The sequence below is a fragment of the Nomascus leucogenys genome, chromosome 17, assembly GCF_006542625.1.
Source record: "Nomascus leucogenys isolate Asia chromosome 17, Asia_NLE_v1, whole genome shotgun sequence".
Taxonomy (NCBI): Eukaryota; Metazoa; Chordata; class Mammalia; order Primates; family Hylobatidae; genus Nomascus; species Nomascus leucogenys.
The window spans coordinates 25,231,611-25,253,441 of NC_044397.1; the positions used below are offsets into that span (position 1 = coordinate 25,231,611).

The 21,831-nt window shown below is 39.9% G+C and overlaps 1 protein-coding gene across 10 annotated transcripts in view; it reads right to left on the reverse strand.

Annotated features, from left to right (window-relative positions):
• The window catches only part of FMNL2 (formin like 2), a 315,819-nt gene that overhangs the window by 60,105 nt on the left and 233,883 nt on the right, over positions 1-21,831 (reverse strand). For all 10 annotated transcript variants that reach the window (XR_004026384.1, XM_030796004.1, XM_030796008.1 and 7 more), the window contains exons 7-9: positions 14,563-14,671; positions 10,784-10,860; positions 9,187-9,280 (exon numbers count right to left, since the gene is read on the reverse strand). Coding sequence is in view for 9 of the 10 variants with exons in the window: in XM_030796004.1 (XP_030651864.1) it covers positions 9,187-9,280; positions 10,784-10,860; positions 14,563-14,671 (280 nt within the window). In the remaining variant the exon portion in view is untranslated. The remainder of the gene's footprint in view (positions 1-9,186; positions 9,281-10,783; positions 10,861-14,562; positions 14,672-21,831) is intronic.

The following is a 21,831-nucleotide window of genomic DNA, read 5'->3' on the forward strand; positions in this document are numbered from 1 at the left end:
ACTACTTTAAAAAGCAGCTAGAAGGCCAGACATGGTGGCTCACACTTGTAATCCTAGAACTCTGAGAGGTCAAGGTAGGAGGACTGCTTAAGGCCAGGAGTTCAAAATCGAAATGAGCCTGGGCAACATAGCAAGATCTTGTCTCCACAAGAAATTTTATATATATATTATATATAATATATATAATATATATATAATATATATAAATATATTATATATAATATATATATATATAATATATATAAATATATAATATATATTAATATATATAAATATATATTATATATAATATATATAAATATATATTATATATAATATATATAAATCAAATACAATATATATAATATATATAAATAAATATATTATATATATATATTATATATATATATAAAGCCAGGTGTGGTGGTACACACCTGTAGTCCCAGCTACTCAGGAGGCTGAGGTGGGAGGATCACTTGAGCCCAGGAGGTCCAGGAGTGAGGGAGTAAAACAGCAGGGAAGTAGCTCCTTTACACAGGAAGAGCAAACCAAGAAGATCCTTAAATAGGCCTTTCACGAAATAAATGCCAGAATGGCAACCAAATCCTGCCCGGAGACTGAAAACTTCCATTCAAATGCTTTTTAGAGTTGGTGATATTGCCAAAGCTGTCACAGTTTTGACTCTGATTTTCTGATCAGCTCACAGCAGAGTGCTTCATACTGTCCTTATGTACCTTAAACCAGACAATATCAAAATGTCAAAGAAATACTTCCCAAGTGAAAGCTCATGTTTAGGGAACAGTACCAGTCTCTGTCTCAAATTCTGCAGGGTTTAAAATAACACTCAGCTCTCACTGCTTTCTCTTGGGCTTCTCCTCGTTATCTTCCAAGAATATGAAATAAGGGCACATATGCCAACTTTTATAGTTGGCAAAGGGTATGCATTTTAGAAGCGGCATTTTTATAGGAATAGAAATACCATGGCAGCAACACCCTAACACCCTGTTTTTTTGTTGTTGTTTTTTTTTTAAGTGGCTGCTACATTTAAAATAGAGGATGAGGTTCCCTATTGTATAAAATTGTACTCAGGCTTGCGTGGAGCAGAAGGGGTCTAATTAAAGTCAAGTTGTGAAGCAAAGCATCTCTACATTTGTACAACAGATAATGTGACAATCTGGTCTGGCTCTGGGCACTGTTACCCTGCTGTACTTCCTCTTTTTTTTTTTTAAGCTCCCCCAGGACCACCAAAAAAAGGCAGTCCTGAAGACGTGATAAGTGAATGAATACGGCAGCTGATGAAGCAGATGACTCTCAGTGGAGAAAGGGGCCCAAGAAATGAGAAATATGAATGGTAAGATTTCTGAAACAAATCTCAGACCCCAAACACACCCTGCTCTATCAAAGCAACTGCATGCTGAGCCCACTGTTAACTGACTTTCAGAGCAAAACATACGAGCAAATTCTTTATTAACAGAGTCAATCTAAACAGCCAATGTGACTGGGGAGCATATTTGCTCCCTTTAGGCTGTGTGGCACTATGAAGAGCCTGGGATAAGCAAGGGGGCCTTTTCTGATCTGCCTTTAATTTCCTATCCCAATTTTTCTCTTTCCATGCCCTAATCCCTTTAAAACTGGAGATTCGGGGCAAACTAAAGTTCTCGAAGCTTTATTAAAACACTACCTTCTTGGTATAAAATGACATCCTCACTCCTTTTTATCTGGTGTGACAGGCTGAATGATGTGTGCCTCCTACCCGCCAGGATGTCCACATGCTAATTCCTGATCCCGTTGACTATGCTGCCTCATACAGTAAAAAGATAATCTCCCCATCTGAAGTTCCTTAATTTGATCATATCTGCAAAGGTATCATGATATCTGCAAAGGTATGATCAAATTAAGGGACTTCAGGAGGGGAGACTGTCTTAGATTATTATGGATGGGCCCAATGTCATCACAAGGGTCCTCAAAGGAAGAAGGCCAGAGAAGTCAGAGAGAAAAGGCAATGTGTCAATAGAAGCAGAGAGACAGAGACAAGATGCTATGTTGCTGGCTTTAAAGCTGGAGGAAGGGGCTGGAAGCCAAAGAATCTAAGTGGCCTCCGGAAGCTGACAAGGCCAAGGAAATGAAGTCTCTCCTGGAGCCTATACACTCATTTTATTCTTCTGGTCTACAGAACTGTAGAACAATAAACTGGTGTTGTTTCAAGCCACTAAGTTTGTAGTCATTTGTTACAGCAGCAATACGAAAGGAATACACCTGGTTAACCTTGTTCACCCTAAACTCTGCTCAGGCACCCTCTCCTATATATAAGGAGCCTCCTTGAGAACTCTTTCCCCATCTGCCTCCAGCCCTACTTTGTCTTGGTCAGCTGTTCCTCTTCTTTGCAGAACACCCTGCAATTACCTTTATAAAGCCTGGTATTACAACTGTCGAAGTATTTATCTGCTTCCTCAACTAGCCTGGGAGGCTCTCTTTTAAAGGTAGGGCATATGTCTGATTCATTTTCATATTCCACTATTTATCAATGTTTCTGACATATAGAGGGCACTCACATTTTTTTCAGTAAGTTAGTATGACTCATCCCTTAACGATCAGGAGGATACCAGCCTTCGTTCCCTTAACCAGATGTTAAAGACACTAATGGTAAAGAAATAACTAGTTCATTACCAGAAAATAAACTTGGACATCCTATGAAAATGGCTCCCTTCTCTACGGAAGGCTCTCACAATATCATTTGCCCATAGTAGATTCACGTGAAAGAATTAATAACTATCTTTTTTATCTCCAATCAAAAAGTTTATAAAGTTTTCAGTCAAAAGGAGAAACCAAGTATTGGATTGAGTAAAGAAGAGGGAGAAAATGAAAGACAAATAACAATAAACATTTTGGTAAATCTCATACAGTTACTGAGGTACGAGACTTACTGAGGTATACAGACTATGATGGCATGAGCCCACAGCTCTCTCTCCCACCCCACATGTTCTGCACAGTAACCCGACGCTCCAATCATGAAGAAGAGAAGGCATTGCCTTCCCCTTGCATCCAGGTTGGGCTCAGGGCCTCACTGGGAACCCAGATAACATGGCAGAAGTGACACTGTACAGCTTCTAAGACCAGCTCAGAAGACACTCAGCAGCCTCTGGCTCTTTGAATGGTGGCTCTTCAGATGCTCCTTCCTGAGGCACTCTCTCTCAGAAGCCAGATGCTATGCTGTGAGAAGCCCAAGCCACGTCGAGTCCTACATGGAGGCTCTCTGGTTGATAGTCCCAGCTGGGCCCAGCCCTTGAGAGGTATCATAGTTCAAAAACTAGATATGTGGGTGAAAGAGCCTCCAGATGGACTGGCATCCCCAGTCAATCAGATCTTCCCTGATGAGGCCCCAGACACAACAAAGAAGAGACAATCCCTGCCATGCCAGCCTGGCTTCCTGACCCACAGAAGCCAGGAGCCTAATAAAATGAAGTGTGGGGTGCTTTCGTATCCACAGCAAAAAATTGCAACAGTTGATAAACAGACAAAAAAAGTTACTCAGCAGCATTAACACCACATTAAGACTAGGGCTTTGCTTCCTAATGCTAAGAAGGAGGACCAGCCAAGAAAAATCTTGGTGAATTAGGTCAACCTAATTCTGGCCTGATACCGCAAAATACATACACACTCTAGGGCTGTGGCTCCCACAGTTTGAGATTTGAGAGAATACATTGCTTATAGTTCAATGAGAGACTAAAAAATGTGAGTACTCTTACTTTACCACTTAGGAAGTTATCTGGATGGTCTCATGCTAGATTTATAATCCTATACCCTCAAATGCTTGAGAGGTTAGATTAGATGGGATTAAACTCAGAGGGATGCTGGAAGCACACCAAAATCTTCACTCTCCTTCCTGCCCAATTTGGTCCACTATAAATAAAACTTGACAGGCTTTCTTAAATCAACTTAATAATGTGCAGCACGAGTGCCTTCAGATGCCCAGTAGCTAAACCACACATCAGCTTTCTTAGGAAGCCTTCTAGCAACAGGCAGAATAAAAGAACAACTACTGCCAAGAGTGCTGTGCACAAGAGTGCTGGTGGCCTTGAGTGACTCATTCGACATGGCTCCATCTTTCTATACTGGAAGGTCAAAAGTGGGAGGGAGTTGAACCTTTAATAACCAAACTCAGGCTTTTTCGCTAAAGCCAGATGCTGTCATTACAGAAGCAGATGAGAACCCAGTTATAATTGATCCGAAATCCTGATGAATTCCAGGCGCACCTCCCAGCAGCCTGGGAGAGCTGGTGCCTCAAAGCCCTCAGAGGATTTTATTACTCGTGTCATAGTGGCTGTCCCACTGTAGAGTCTACAGGGCCTCAGTACTTTTCCTCTTTGACTTCAAAAGGAAGCATTTTTTTTGCCAAACCTTTGGAGACACTTTTTAAAAGCAAGCCACTTTCTCAAATATATCAAAGAATATAATGGAAAAAGTAAGATGACTAAGAAAAAGTTGAGAGCAAGAGCTAGGTTGAAGACTTCAAGGCTCCCCTGGGAAATGAGATGAAGTGTAGTGTTTAGAAATCTGAAGCAGGGACTGGTTGAGGTCCTTAACCAGTAGATAGAGTTTTAGGAGCCAGCAGATTGCTAGCTATGGTCCATGTCATTTGGAAGAGAAGAAAAAGCATGACCAGAACCCCAAATGGTATTTCTGGTGGCACAGCTTCAAAGGCAGAGCCAGAGTATAGCCACATTTTAGGAATGCCTGCCCATTTTCCAAGCCTGGTTCTCCAGGCTCCTTGTCAAGTCTGTGCTTTTCTCAACATCTTTTCAATCAACCCTCTCCTCTATGTGTTAGAGTCAGTTTCTGCTTCTTGCAAAGAAGACTCTGAACTAATATAAATATCCAAAGGGTGGCCTTTACTTCCAAATGTATTTTTTTCTGTTTGGTAGTCTCGGGGCTCAAAAATATACACTGCCACACAACTAAGAAAGAATCAATTTAGGGAAGATGGTCCTATGTCCTTCCATGAGACTATTAATAAATTAGCCAATAAGAAAAAACAGATGACTCCTTGTTCTCACCCTGGTCCTTATTTCAAGACCATAAATTTTCATTAAGAGATATTTCAACACAAAACCAGATGTGTTAATCCCCTTAAAAAATTTTTTTAAGGAAAAAAGAATTCAAGGAGCGCAATGGTTGACTATTAACGATTTAGTCTTCATCTACTCAACACACTCATGTTTTCAGGCATGTCACAAACCACGCACAGTGTAAGCTTACTATCTGTATTCATGTAATTAAGACTCATTTGTCATCATATACATTGAAGCCATGTATGTGTTTGCTCAGTGACATCAGGCTTAGACCCCAATCCCATCCCCACCATAAGCAAAGCTTTGGGTTAACATTCTTGCCACCATCACATACCATTAAACTAAAGGTGCTCCCTGCCTTCCTAAAACATGCACGTCAGCTATTACAAGATTTGTAGCAAGATTTTTTAGGGAAAAAAATATAAGATTGGGATTCTAAATATTCATCAAAACATGAGAAAATGATGTAATCATATATAAAAATCTTTCAACGGCTAAATAATAACTTCCTTTAATGTACATCTGAACTAATTAATTAATGGTGGTCAAATTAGATAGAATGGATTTGTTGGCTCAAGAGGTAGAGGGGGAAAAATCCTGCTACATAAACTACTTAAGATACATGGCCTTTTAAATTTCTTTCTAGCATCTGGTTCCATATTGTGTTAGTACGCTTGGCTATGCTCTAACAGCGATCAAAGCCCAAAGGGTCTGGCTACTCTAAAGCATATTACTTTATTTGTAAAAAATAGATGTTGAACTCCCCTATTTCACCCCTCATTCCTGCCAATAAAAACAAAGATAATCCTTTCATCCTTCTTAGGCAGATGAATGGAATCCCAACTTACTAAAAAAGATAAAAAGCTTTAAAAACAATCTTCTTGAAGGCAAAGACTCTTCTTTGGTCCTCCTTCCTGGTATCCTGGTACCTGGTATGGTACTCTCTCTGCCATATGTGGCTCAAAAGGAATTATTCACTGAACAAAACCCTATCTGCACAGGCTTGCCAGAATACAATAATGAATATTATTATAAAACCAGAAGATTCCAATGACATTTTGGTTAAAGAGGTTAAAGAATTCACTTTAGTACGATGCGAAAAAAAAATTCACTCACACAAAGACGGGAGAAAAAGAGTTAGGGATTTAAGAGACTTTGACCTGTGAGTGGCATTGCATGTTTTAGAAAACAAGATCAACACAGAATAACACCTTTTGCACCTCAAGATTGGATAAATCGGTTGAGGCTCTTCTGACCTATCTATAACAACTAAGTTTGTCGGGGGCATGTTGCTACCTTGTCTTCATTCCCATGGCTATTAGGATAATAATCCATTTGCTTGGTCTGTCTATATTGTTTTGAGACAAGAATAATGCAGGATGTTTGCAGCAGAATAAAAAATTCTAAGCAGCAGTTTCATATGACTAAGCAAAAGAAAACTGCTGAAATAGCTGCAGAAGCTTGGGGCTGATAAGACCCTGAAAAACAGGGTGTGGGCCAAGCTGGCAAAGACAAACTGGGTCCAACATGGTGCTAGATTTGATCCAGGTTTCTCCTAGGACCTTATTCTATGCTCATTCACATATTCAATCATATACCCACCAGCGCCATGACAGTTCCAGAACATCCTTATTTGAGGTAAAAATGGGTAGCACCATAGTTCTGAGAAGTCTCCAGCTTTTTCCAGGAATCTCCATGAATATTCCATCCCTTGGTTAAGGAAATCCATAAGGGTAGCAGCCCCAAACCACCTTGTGTGACTCTCTCAAGCATGCCCACACTCCCCTTTCTTGAGTGTGTACTTTTTGCTTTGCAATAAATCTCTGCACTTTCACTATTTTCTAACTCATACTTGAATTCATTCTTGTGAGGATGTCAAGTGCCTAGACACCAGCAGGGGTTGAGGTCCCACCAGCATTTGAGGACCTCCCCTAGCCCACTGCTATCACCTTCTATCAGCTGCAAATGCCTATGCCAAGGACAGTACCTGAAGACCTACCATCACTCCTAATTAATTACAGAAATGAGGCCAGTTTTGGTTAAAGCTCTAAAAATTCAATGTCAAAAGTAATTTAGTTCTCATTACTATTGTCCAGCTATTAGACTTAGGATTACATTTTTCTTCAATTAAGCACATACTACACCCCAAATAGCTAAAGCATATATAAGTCTGACACCAAAGAGTTAAAACTCAATTCTGCAAGTATCTGTGGGCCTACTATGCATAAGAAAGGTACTCTATCTTACCTAGGAGAAAAAAATATTATCATTCATCTCATGAATTCCTGGCTTTTATTCTTGTTCTATACAAATATATCTTTAGGATATAATCTGACCTGCAGTATAATCAGATTCCTGTTATAATATGAGTCATTATAACAAGGGCCACTGATAACTATATAGTAAATGTTTCCAATGTGAAAAGTACTCAGCATGCAATTATTTTCAAATATGACCTAATGATAAAGATTTGGGCGTTATATAAGCAGCACATACTGTTTCTCTTTCATATTAAACCCATCCACCCAAACATACTTCCTTATTTATAAATGTAAAATTTATATATTTATACATGATATATAAAAACATTCATAGACAAGCATTCATACATTCTTGTCTCTAAAATCTATTTGTCTTGGAAGCCAGAATATGAATTTAAAGATTCACTATTATTCTTCTTCATTCTCTTGGAACCTTCACTATCTCTGGGGCTCAATAGAAAGAAAAAAAAAAAAGATAATATTTGGTTGTCTCCACAGCTGGCATTTACAAAATGGATAATATCAAAATCTTAAAGAATAGACTAGGAGTAAGGAGGCAATGCAAATAAAGGAGCAAGAGGAGTGTCTGCCCTGTTCACATCTTTGAAGCTTCCCAGCCTATGCAGAGGCTCACAGGCCGGTGTCTATAACATTTGGTAGCTGGGCAGTAAGTCCAATTAAGGAGGTAGGAGGCAGGGGAAATAGCTCCGAAGTCCTGTCTCATTCAGTATTTCCCTTATTTCCTTCAAGAGATTCACACACAATAAGGCCACAACTTCATCACATTTCAAGGAAGTTCAGGATCAGGAGCACCAAGTCCTGTTCCTGGCTCTGTCACTTATCTAGCTATGTGACCACAGGTAAACTATATATTTCAATTTCTCTAAAATCAAGATATTAATATTTGTCTGAAAGATGTTCTTATAGAACCAAATGATGCCATGCATGTAGCTGCTACAGCCCCGGTCTATAGTAGGTTCTCAATAAATACTATCAGAGTTTCTAGTTCAGGACCTTTCAGGAAAGAGGAGAGAAAACAGTCCCTCTGTGACCTGGATTTTAATCCAGCTTGGGTCTTAATCCAAAAGCATTTGGAATTAAATGGGACTGCTAGCATAATGTACCACTTGGCGAAGGGTCCTACTGTAACCTGGGCTTCCAACTGTTCTCTAAGGACTACTTTGTAATTTCTCACCTCAAAGTAGCCTCTGATGTCAGGCATATACCAGGGGAACAAACAGGTACTCTTCTTGGTCCTACAACACTGCCCACTACCCCTATGGGAAAGCAGCTACTATCCAGGTGGTGATGTTTTGATACATTGGGGCAGGATCCTCGGTGTCATATTATCTATGTGTAATCCCTCCTTTTTTGTGGTCAGACAGTCTCCGTTTTCAACCATGCTCATCTGTTGCATTATTGTTTGTCTGTGACAAGCCCACTTAAGTTTACACACTGCCAGAATCAGTGCCAGTATTTGCCAGGTTTTTCACAGCATCCAGCAAAAATAACTATGATGAAAGAGTTCATAAAATGTGCACGGTGGATGATCAAGTGTCAATATCAACCCTAATGAAAACCACATACATGTAACAAAACCGGTTTTCAAACTGGATTATTCCATGCTCTCTAAAAACATAAAAATTAAAACAAAAACAACAACAACAAAAAAAGAGTACTGCAATTATTTTTAACTTATCCTAGAAGTAAGATACCAAATTTAGACTAAGTTCATTACATTCCTCTCAGTGACATCTTAGAAATTAACTATTAAATTCCTTGGGCCCTAGAATAAATGAAAAAGTAAATAATTCTGTTCAAATATGTCCAAATGTAAGATGTGTGAGTATTCTTATGAAAACTGTAGTGTAGCCTACCTCTTTAAAGTTATCAAATGCTGATAAAATGATTTCATGCCCGCCTCTGACAAGACAAACGGCTGCCAACAGTTCTAAGACAAGGGCTTTTGTTCTGCCAAAACAAGAAGAAAGAAGAAAAACACAAATCAGTGAAAATGGCATGATGAGTCAGCTGTTCCTTCCTTCCAAGATACACGAGGATAAAATGTTTACCCTTACATTTTTAAAAAACCTTACTAAGGTACAGTTTAATCAAAAAACATTTTTAAACCTTTACTGACTACTAAATATGTGATTTGTCTAAGATGGCAAATTTGGAAGGTACATTTACCAAAACTACAAATTACTCACTAATGAAAACTAGTTTTGAGAAGAATAATCTCTTAGACCTATCATCAGGTGACTCAGTACAATAGAGATGAAAAATGTTTACTGGTACACTAAAAACAAAGGGAATGGGAATATGCTGAAAAACAAACTATTGATTAAGTATTTTCTCTGGTTTTAGAGACAGTGGTGGAACATTTGCAAAAAAAAAAAAAAAAGTTCAAAACCAACTGAAATTCATGTTCTACATTTCAAATCTGCTCATTTAGGGATAGATCCATAAATCTCCCACAAAAATACAAGTTTCTGTCTTTCTTCTTCCTATGCAGGAGATCTGGAAGGAGCTGGATTACAGCTTTACTAGCTTTACTAACACAAGAATATATTCTTTGACTCAAGAAAATAAAACTTAATCTGAAATATTTTTGGAAGGAGAACATAGAGATACACTCTAAGTTTTCAAATTCAATGTCAAGAAAGAAACAGCATTGTTTCTTCAATTGTAAGACCACTTAAGTATTTCATTTTTTTTCTGGAATAACAACTATCACCAACCTCTAAACAAAGACTGTTCTGATACTCCACAATGTCAACTGTCTTTTAAAAAATAATGTCTTCCCTGTAGTAGACGGCAGAGACACAGAGGCATGGCTACTTAGGACTCTAGTAAATGAAGGAAGGAATCGCAAAGTCGCAAAAGGTTTAATCAGGGGAAGTTTGAAAGAATAATATTCAGTAAAGAGGACTTGATAGTTTGTGTTGCATTGTCCAAATCAGAAATGGCTAATCTATAATCAGATTTTTGGATTAACAGTTTTCAGATATTCTGTCTACAGAGAGGTGTCGGATGAAAGGGAATTGCATATTTGAAGTACAGAATACTTCACCAGAATGGAAAGCACATTAAAATAACTACAATTGATGAAGACTGGTTTTCAGCAATAACTGATGTACGTAAACCTTTATCAAGACTCTCCTGGCCCCCGAGTCCTGGCAACCTGATCCTCTCCAAACTTAGCAGCAAAGATGCTGGGAACCAGGCCTCAAAAGAACAAAAGCTTGAGGAGAACAGTGAAGGGCTAGAATTGTCACCAGTTGCTCAACTCTGGCCCATGTAAGAATGTAACTTGGCTCAAAGGAAAAATTCTGCACAGCCAAAGAGTTTATAGCCAATCTTATTTCAGAGATTAACACTTGAAAGTTTCCAAAGTCAAACTTGGTTAAGTGTTGACTAGCTCTCTGTTTTCCCTAGATAGATTTAGACTTGCATACTACAAAAGAAGCTTACCTGGGATTCTTGTTGTTCAAGCTTAGTGCAATCTCATTGACAGCATGTGGATGAGACATGACCATGTTGAAACCATACTAAAATTAACATGGAAAAAAAAGAAACACAAAGCATTGGGAGACAAGTTAGGGAACTGACAGTATTGATTTAAAACCAAAAACCCGAAGTATCTACTTAATGAAACTTACACCATTATAAATGCACTTATGTCTCTAGTATATCACTGTCAGACCATATTTCTCTATTAAAAATTTCAAGAATGCCAGATGCAATGATTTGTGCCTCCAGTCCCAGCTACTCAGGGGGCTGAGGCGGGGGGTACAGCTTGAGTCCAGGACAACCAGACCCATCTCTCTCCAAAAAAAAAAAAAAAAAAAATTCGGCAATGATGCTATTATCAAGAGATCATCTTCCCATTCTTTATGAATGAACTACATGTTTCTCTTTATTAAAATGATAAAAAGGCTCTAGCCCAGTGATTCTTAACCTTGGCCGCTCCTTAAACTCACCCTGGAAGACTAAACAAAACATTTACTCCGAATCTCAATTACAGGGACCTGGCACCTGAGTTTTTTAAGCTTCCAGGGTGACTCCACGGTATACAATAGATACAACATACAAAATGTGTGTTAACAGACTATTTATGCTACCGGTGAGGTCTCCAATTATATACAGATTTTTTACTACACCAGGGATCAGTGCCCCTGACACCCCACAAAATTCAAGGGTCAACTATATTCTTTCTCCTCAAAACTCACTCTCAGCTCATGATCTTATTTCCTCTTATACTAAGAAAATACAAGAAATCAGAAAAAACATCCAGAAGCTCCTATACCACATCAGTCTACCCACACAGATCTGTGGCTTACCTCCCCACCTCCTATTAAAGAGGAACTCTTCTGTGCTCCACACTAAGGCCAATGCCTCCCATGAGTCCTTCCTCCATCCCATTCCTTCTCATCTGCTCATGAACATGGCCATGTTCCAGAAATTCCTGCATTCCCCCTTATTTTTCCCTCTCTATAGACTCACTGCCATTAGCATAAAAATATGATGCAAATTCTCTTAAGTAACAATAAAAACCTCTCTTGATACCACAACCTGTGTTCAGCCACTGCCTCTCATTTCTCTGCTATCCTTTACAGCAAAACTCCTCCATACACTCAGTATAAATCCTCACTTCCTGCTCATTCTTGAAACCACTCCAATCAAGCATTTCACCCCCACCATCCCAATGAACAGTTCTTGCCAAGATCACCAAAGAGCTGCACTTTGCTGAAGCCAATGGCCAATCCTCACTCCACATCTTACTTGACTTAGCAGCATCTAACAGAGCTAACACTCCCTTCTCCTTGAAACATGTCCCTTCACTTGGCTCCTACCTCCTTGGCTATTTTTCAGGCTCTCTAGACAGCTTTTCTTCATCTCTCTGACATTTAAACAGAGAGCCCTAGAGTTCATATTTTGGACTTCTTTACTTCTCAGTCTACCCCTACTGATCTCATTCACCCTCCTGGCTTCCTATGCCATTTATTTGCTAATTACTCTCAAATGTCTATCTCCAGCCCAGACCACTGCCTTGAAATCCAGACTGGCATATCCAGCCACCCACCTAAGATCACTATTTGAATGCCTAAGGGGAACCTCAAAGTTAAAATCCCCTAAACAGAATTCCTAATGATCTCCCTCAAATCCGTCTATCCTGCAGTCTTCCCATCTTTGTAGATGGCAAATCTATCTCACAGGTGCCCAAGACAAAAGCCCTGGTGCCACCCTCTACTCCTCACCTTCTCCCTCAAACCCAACGCTGTTGCCTTTAACATCAAAATAAAACCAGAATCTGACCACCTCTCATCATCTCTACTCCTATGATCCTAGTCCATATGACCACCAAAGCTCACCTAAATTACTGCTGACAGCCTCCTAAATGGTCTACCCCCTCTTGCCTTTGCCTGGCCAACGTCAAACCTAAACACAGAAGCCAGAGTGGTCTCATGTTAAATGCAAGTGTCAGATCATGTCCTTATAACCATTCAATAGCTTTCCACTCATACTGAAGTCAATGTCCTCTCAGCGGCCTCTAAAGCTCTACATAATCAAACTCCCCGTCACATCTGACTTCATCTTCTACTCTTCTCCCTCTTACTCATTCTGATCCAGCCAAGCCTCCTTTCTGTGCCTTGGGCAAACCAGACATTCCTGCCTCAGGGTCTCTGCACTTGCCCTTCTCTCTGCCTAGAATCTTCTTCCCCTAATATCCCTCCCTTTGCTCCCTCATTCAAGTTGTCACTAGATGTTACCCTCTCAGTGACCCTTCCCTAGCTGGCCTATTTAAAACTCACACACATTTTCAGCAGTTCCTATTTCCTATTTTTTTCTACAGTACTTAGTAATGGTTCTCTGGGTTCAAAGCCTTCCTGGGTCCAAATCTTGACTCCACTACTAATTAGCTATGTGAATTTAGGCAAATTACGAAACTTCTCTGTGTCCCAGCTTCATCAGTAAAATGGGGAGAGTAATATTATTAATCTCACAGGGCTATTTACATGACTTAAGAGGTTTAAAAGCACTAGACCTGAAAAGTGTTAACATGTAAGCATTAGCTTTCATTTCATCATTATTATCTGGAACATATACATTTTACCAACTTATTTGTTGGTCATCTGTCTCCCCTCCCTGGAAAGTAAGTACCCTGGGCTACAAATTTATTCAATGCTGTATTCTCAGTGCCTATGTGGAACAGGGGCCGTCTGGCAAAGCTCAAAAAAAAAAAAATTGAAAGAATAAATGCATGTTTCCCTTCTTAAATTCAACACAGCACCTTTTATGTTGGTTTGAACTCTAATACCAACCCTCCACCTATGTATTTATCTCCCACTTCTACTTGGACCCACTGTAGCATCCATATTAATGGAAATCAAATCCTATTTCTATATGTGAATTCCACTTTTCTAAGTGGAACCCCTGTACCCCTACTTTGCTTACCTAATTAAACTGATGACCCTGCCAGTTCACGCTAGATACTACAGGCTCTAACTTCCACTTTGTTGTTAAGATTAACCCAGCACACGTGCTCCACTGTAACTTCCAGTGTTTTTTACAGTGGGCTCAACCTGCATCTCAATTACCCAGAGGAGGAATCTGCATTTTCAACGATCTCCCAGGTGCTTCTTATAAAGATTAGGAATCACTGAGCCCAACTGCCAATAATTGTACTTTCTCGCCTGTTCGCCATATAAGCCTTTGAGAACCACTGTGTCTATCCATTCCTGGTGTTCTAGAGTTGTTTCATTACTACCTGCAACAGCAGCTTATTCAATCTTTAATAGTCACAAGCATTCACCAAGCAATCTAGGTAAGTTTCTCTCTATAGGAGGAAAACACCTTTCCTTTAAATACATCGCAAATTATATATATTTATTAAAATATGAGGGCAATGAATTAAATCTTGAGCATTAGGATGAACCAGGCCTTTCTTTTTTAATAGAATCTCGTTAAATCCTGGCATTTACTTCAAATAGAAATAATACAAAGAAGCCAAAGAGAACAAAATCTGAGTCTGGTTTTTTTTTTGTTTGTTTGATTTTTCTTCTTTTTTAAAAAAATTTCAACAGCTTTAGGGGTACAAGCAGCTTTTGGTAACAGGGATAAATTGTAGGATGATGCAGTCTGGGCTTTTACTGTACCCTTCACCCAAGTAGTGTACATTGCACCCAGCAGTAATTTCTGAGTCTGATTAATTCAGGTTTTTTTAAAAAGAACCAGAAGCTCCAACATACCTGATAATTCATGATGGCACGTAAACACATGATACAGACATGCACATCATCTTTCTTACTCACTAATCTTGAATTTTTCAGAGTTCTTCTGCTTGGCAATGTATTATATCTACAAACAAAAAGAGAAACTTCTATAAAACAACAGGTTACTTTCTTAGCATAGGCACATGCACTTAACAGACACTACTCTTTACCAGTACCAAAACAAGGATTGTAGGTTAAAACCACCACCAAATGGCAACAGTAAGATTGATTTCAACCTCTAAAATACAGCTTTATAATGTGTCACTTTGCCATAAGCCCATCTTGGGCATGCTTGTTAACACACTTTTTGGAGGTCTCAGAGACTGGTACAACTTTAAAAACAAATCACACAGCCAGTGTGACCCAAGCATATATCATCTTCTTAATCTACATCTGAAGTTCTTCCCCTTCCTCTCTTTCTTATTTTAACCTCAGTCTTGTATTTCTTTAATGGAATCACTTGTTAAGTACATGACTGTTTATTAGAAAGAGTTTTCATTTTTAATTGATAGCAATAGCTCCAGTGTAAAACAAAGTAATCTAAGATTAAGTTTTAAAAAGAAAGAGTAATTTCAATGGAATCAACTACCTTTTGTTAAATTGTATTCATATGCAGCAATGACTGAGAAGATACACTAATGAAAACCAGTGTAAGGAAAATGGGAGAGGTTATTCTCTACAGTGCCATATTTCTGCATCACTTCGAAATATTAATACATTTTCATTATTCCAGCAAGCAGACCAACCTTACACATCTGTTTCTTTTCTTTTCTTTTCTTGAGACAGTCTCGCTCTGTCACCAGGCTGGCGTGCAGTGGCACAATCTCAGCTCACTGCAACCTCCGCCTCCCAGGTTCAAGCGATTCTCCTGCCTCAGCCTCCCAGGTTCAAGCGATTCTCCTGCCTCAGCCTCCCGAGTAGCTGGGACTACAGGTGTGCACCACCATGCCCCACTAATTTTTGTATTTTTAGTAGAAACGGGGTTTCACCATGTTGGCCAGGATGCCATCCATCTCTTGATCTTGTGATCCACCCACCTCGGCCTCCTGAAGTGCTGGGGTTACAGGCGTGAGCCACCGTGCCCAGCCTTATTTGTGTTTCTTAAGAGGTGTAAAGTAATGTAGCACATTCTTTGTTTTTATTTACTGATCCAGTTCTTGATCTATATTGCAATAGTCTCTTTCTAGGAAGCCAAAATGTCCCTGTCATTATTTTATGGAGTGTAGAAAGCAACAAAATTAATTAGAATAATATTCTACTTCCCAAACATTAACATGAAGGGCTTCTATTTGTTGCAGTAGATAGCTAATCTCAAATACATTTTCTGGATCAACATTTAAAATACATTTAATATGACATATCACGTACATATTTATTAACATTAAAGGACTTTAGAAAATATGCAATATATAAATGTCAATAAAAACAATGAGAAACTTGTTTATTAGTTATATTCTATGCTCAAAAACAATAGAGCTAAACTTTTTTGTAAAATGTATGGTATTTGGTTTAAAAATCATTTTCTCCAATTATTTGTTTATGTAAAAATATAGTAATAAAAGGTAGTATCTGAACTTGTATGTCTAAAATAATAACATTATAAATTTAAAAACCTCCATCACGGCCAATAACAGCGACAACAAAATCATAGCACTGACAGCTGAAGAGCTATGGTATCATTTACTCCAATCCTTTCTTAATACAGTTAAGAAAACAGAAGCCCAGAGACATTACATCTACATAGCAAATAAGGGATGAGATGAAACCAGGCAGAACTACAAGTCTCCTCACTGCGATTTAGGACAGTCACTTTCCACGAGTTGCTCATCATCAACCTGACTCATCAACAATCTGCTGGGTGATCATGTGAAAAAGCTACCGCCTACAGCTGTCTGTGCTGGCTAGTTCCTTATCAGATGTTCACATCCTGTCATCCTGGCAGCATTTTCTGCTTCAGTCCTAGATAGGTGTCATTTCTCACCCTGAATAATTATTTCATCATGGAGAATTAAGGCTTAGTTTGTCAAAAACAGCAGCATATAGGCATCTCCTACAGAACACAGTGGCCAATACCTTGGTAAGCAAGTTTCTCTTTTTAAATCTTTATTCTATATATGACACTTATTAGGAAAGTGAGGATGTTTTTTGACTTAATAGGAAATTTTGCTCTATATTTTAGAATCATTTTAAAAGGATTTCCTCTCACTAAATAAATGCACCCTGAGAAATGTCATAATTCTTTACCTCTGAAAATATACTTGGAAAGGACTCAACTTAGGATGATCTTAAACATACAAGACTAGATTTTAGGGACTGTGCCATGGGTTAGCATGTACATTAATCAATTCTTCATCATGCATATTTTATGGAATCTGACAATTTTTGCAACTGGATATTTGGTTTCTTTGCTTTAATTACCATGTGAGTAAATGACTACTTTAAAACAAAAAAACAGGTTTTGAATTCAGCTCCAATGCATGATGTTGATACCAGGTATTTTTTGGAGACAAAGGTCTCACTTTGTCACCCAGGCTGAAGTGCAGTAGCATGATCACGGCTCCCTGCAGCCTCAAATTCCTGGGCTCAAGAGACAATGCCCAGTTAATTAAAAAAAATTTTCTTTTGTAGAGACAGGGTCTTGCTCTGTTGCCCAGGCGGGTATCAAATTCCTGGCCTCCCAAAGTGCTGGGATTAAAAGCATGAGCCACTGCGCCCTGCAGAAGCTCACACTATCTAACAACCACTTCCCTGAGGAGATGGCTTTCCTGACCCTAAAATAGCAACAGAATGAGGATTTACAAGTTATTGGCCACTTTAGCACAACAAGAACACTTAGACAAGGTAAGCAATCTAGAGGAAATGGCCTCTGGTCTCGCCACCAGCCACAGGAAATCAAACCAAATCTCTTTTTTAAGCCCCAAAGTCGGCTTTATTAAGTGCCTGTTGTTTATGCTAAACATTACTGAGATGGTCTAGGTTTAGACCTTAAGATAGAGGGCTAACTAGATAAGGGGATCATCACGCTCTTCCTCAATCACCCTGTAGGATGTCTCCTAGAGGGCCTTTTTAGATGGAGAGCTGGTCCTGATCTACCCGATGAAGCACATTTGCAGATTTCTGTGATGAGACCAAATCCCTCCACAATACATAGGACTGAAGAACCAAATATCATTAGAAAAGCTCAGCTTTGAAAATCTTACTACCTGGTGTTGCAAATGTCCACCTAGACATCAATAAGGCTGAATTCAGTGACAAACAGTTTCCACAGAAAAAAAGATGAGGCTAACTGATTAGTGCCCCAAAACTCTACTAAATATATGAGTCAGACTGATTCACTTAAGGTTGTAAAAAAAATCACAGCAGTAATCCGTCACAAATTAACATTCAAACTGCTCAAATAAAACTAGTTATAACTATATAATAATGTATGTACATGATGCTGTTGTATAATCGTCTTAACACAAATAAGTCAATTCAATATACTATCTTTGAAAGAGAGGGTAAGGCAGCCTGCATCCGGTCCTTTGCCACAGCCCTCTAGGCTAAACTTTCTTCGTTTTCCAAACACTGATCATCCTAGTTTACCTGTTTGAATAAACTTTCTACAAAGGCCTGAGCTTTGCAGGGATTAAGCCAGTGACTCAGTAGGAGGCATGAGTACCTCTGTGGTAAACCAACACCCTTGGCATGTGTTCTGTTACAGAATTACATGAAGTGACACGGTTACTATAATATTTTCTTCCTGAAGCTATTATGAAACTTCACATAATTTGAGCAGAGCCAAATTGGAGAGTGTCCCTCCAATTCACTGTGGTACACTTTAAAAGCTCCAGTGGGAGGCAGCATCAGTTTCTCCATGGACTCCCATGGATAACTGGGGCACATGAGGTTTATTTAGTCCTGTCCCATGTAATACATCTTGCATGATCCCAGACTCTGTCAACAGCTAATGGTGCATGTTCCCTAAACTGAAATTCGAAATCAGTTTCAGCAGCAATGCACTCCCCTGGGCCCTCCTCTCCACCAGTAGTTCTCAAATCTCAGAGGAGGGAGAGCCAGGAGAGGAGAAGGAGGAAAAGGGTGAGGGAGAGGTGCTTTGAAGACACTCCAACTCCATCCTGCCCCTGCCAGAGGCTGCCAGGCTGCTGGTTTGCACTGTGATTGCAGCTACTGGTTTTCAAGGCTACTGTGGAACTGGAGAGGGAGGGGTGGGAATGAGAACAAGTTAAAATGCCACAAACCTTCCTGCTCTGAGAATCAGTCCCTTTTCCTGAATAGATGCTCCCTGGGTTACTGCAAGACTTTAATTTCTAGAGTTCTGAAAGTTTATGCCAGTAATTTTTGCCAGTTTTCTTATCACTTTTATGGATGAGAACATTTTCAGAGGGCCTTAATTCAACCATTTCACCAGCATTCCATAACAGACGTTTAGAGACCATATCTGGTCCAACCTATTCATTCTGAAGTGTAACTTTCAAGTTGATGGGAACAGGTCTAAGAAGGTGCTGGAACAATCAGGTCTCTCTGGTGACTTGGGGGAGGTTCCCTGAGATGTAAGCATTGGAAAGGACTCCCTCAGATTCCAAAGAGAAAAAACAGGAAATGAAAATATAGAGAAGTTCTGACCCAATTTCTGGACCACTGAGGCTGATTATCTAAATGCCATCCTGATAGCCTTTCTTCTCCCAGGCTGGCAAGCAGAGCCTTTGGGGCCCTGGATGCTTGTACACAAAAGAAGGGCTTCCCAGAGGCAGAAAATAGCTGAGTCTAATTTTTGGAGCTCCTGCCATTTGTAGAAAAATACAATGGGGAAGGGATATCTAGGGCTGATTTTATAAGGAAACTAACAGCACCAAATTTCCCAGCCCCTCTTCTACATCAACTTAGAGAACTGCCTGCTAATTTTCCACTGAACTAAAACTCTAATGTTACCCTAGCATTCAAAGATGAGATTCTATCTTGGAAGAGTTGCCAGTTAGAATTCACAAAGCTCTGTGAATGCAGAAAGAAGCAGACTACAGATTACAAAACTGACTTAAGATCATAACCAAACAAATTACTCCAAACCCTTCTATTAGTGTTATGCATATCCCAGCAGATACCAATAGTTATATGTACACAAAATATTAATAAAAGAAAAAGTTATAAGTCAACGCTAGTATGAGCGATAGACATTAAAAAACTAAGCAACTGGCCAGGCGCGGTGGCTCACGCCTGTAATTCCAGCACTTTGGGAGGCCGAGGCGGGCGGATCACGAGGTCAGGAGATCGAGACCATCCTGGCTAACACAGTGAAACTTCGTCTCTACTAAAAATACAAAAAATCAGCTGGGCGCGGTGGCGGGCGCCTGTAGTCTCAGCTACTCGAGAGGCTGAGGCAGGAGAATGGCGTGAACCCGGGAGGCAGAGCTTGCAGTGAGCCTAGATAGCGCCACTGCAGTCCGTCCTGGGTGAAAAAGCGAGACTCTGTCTCAAAAAAAAAAAAAAAAAAAAAAAAAGCAATTTTTGCAAATATCTTTTTTTTTAGACAGAGTCTCGCTCTGTTGCCCAGGCTGGAGTGCAATAATGCAATCTTGGCTCACTGCAACCTCTGTCTCCTGGGTTCAAGCAATTCTCCTGCCTCAGCCTCCCAAGTAGCTGAGATTACAAGCATGTGCCACCATGCCAAGCTAATTTTTTTGCATTTTTAGTAGAGATGGGGTTTCACCATGTTGGCCAGGCTGGTCTCGAACTCCTGGCCTCAAGTGATCTGCCCGCCTTGGCCTCTGAAATGCTGGTATTACAGATGTGAGCCACCATACCCAGCCATAAGTATCCTTTTTTTTTTAACTTCCTTTTTTTTTTTTGAGACAGGGTCTCACTTGTCACCTAGGCTGAAGTGCAGTGGGGCATGATCTCGGCACATTGCAGCCTTGACCTCCCATGTTCAAGTGATCCTCCTGCCTCAGCTCCCCAAGGAGCTAAGACCACAGGTGGCGCCACCACGCCTGGCAAAGCAAATATCTCTTAAGAAACCGACACAGAACATTTCCTATTTAGTACTATGGTGACAACTGCACCTAGCCACCTACTTAATGCTCAACAATGAATCTATCAAGGAGCACAAACACCTCAACCTGCACAGCACCAGCAGCAGGCGCTATAGGGAAAGAAGCTATTTTTGTTAGTGAGCTCCAACCAACAAGTGAAACGTGAGTTTTTGACAGGAGGGCAAAAAGCAAGCAAGGCCAGCAAAGAAAATCTGGAGAAGCAGCTCTCACGGATCTACCGAACCATAGATCAGGAATTTCTCTTGCCAGATACATATTCATAGGCTGAATTATATATAAAGCTAGTTAGTGTTCTGGTTAAAGTCATGTTTTGCTGTCCTTAAACCACTACCCATCACAAAGGAGTCAAAAAAAAAAAAAAAAAAGATGGGGGGGTGGTGGGGGGGAGCTATAAAATTTTGAGCTAGTCCTTCATGTTTAAAAATACAAAGTAGTACATTCTTAAAAATAATAACAATGGTGGTAAATGTAAGTACTAAGTGGTGTATCTATGACAATTCTTGGAGTAGAGGAGAAAGGCCTCTACTCATAAGCTAAAAAGCTAGAAGAGATTAAACACTGGATTTACTCAGAGATTTGTATCTGTAATGATACGGTTTGGCTGTGTCTGTACCCAAATCACACTTTGCATTGTAGTTCCCATAATCCCCATGTGTCGTGGGAGGGACCCAGTAGGAGGTAATTGAATCCGGGGGTGGTTACCTCCATGCTGTTCTCATGATACTGAGTTCTCATGAGATCTGATGGTTTCATAAGAGGCATTTCTCCCTTTGCTCAGCACTTCTTATTGTCACCATGTGATGAAGGACATGTCTGTTTCCCCTTCCACTAGGACTGTAAGTTTCCTGAGGCCTCCAGAGCCATGCTGAGATGTGAGTCAATTAAACCTCTTTCCTTTATTAACTACTCAGTCTCGGGTATGTCCTTATAGCAGCATGAGAACAGGCTAATACACGTAAAGTACCAAGCACTTAGAAAACACTAAAATGGGCCAGGTGCGGTGGTTCACACCTGTAATCCCAGCACTTTGGGAGGCCAAGAGTTCAAGACCAACCTGGCCAATATGGTGAAACCCTGCTCTACTAAAAATACAAAAATTAACTGGGTGTGGTGGTGAGTGCTTGTAATTCTAGCTACTTGGGAGGGTGAGGCAAGACAATTGCTTGAACCCGGGAGGCGGAGGTTGCAGTGAGCC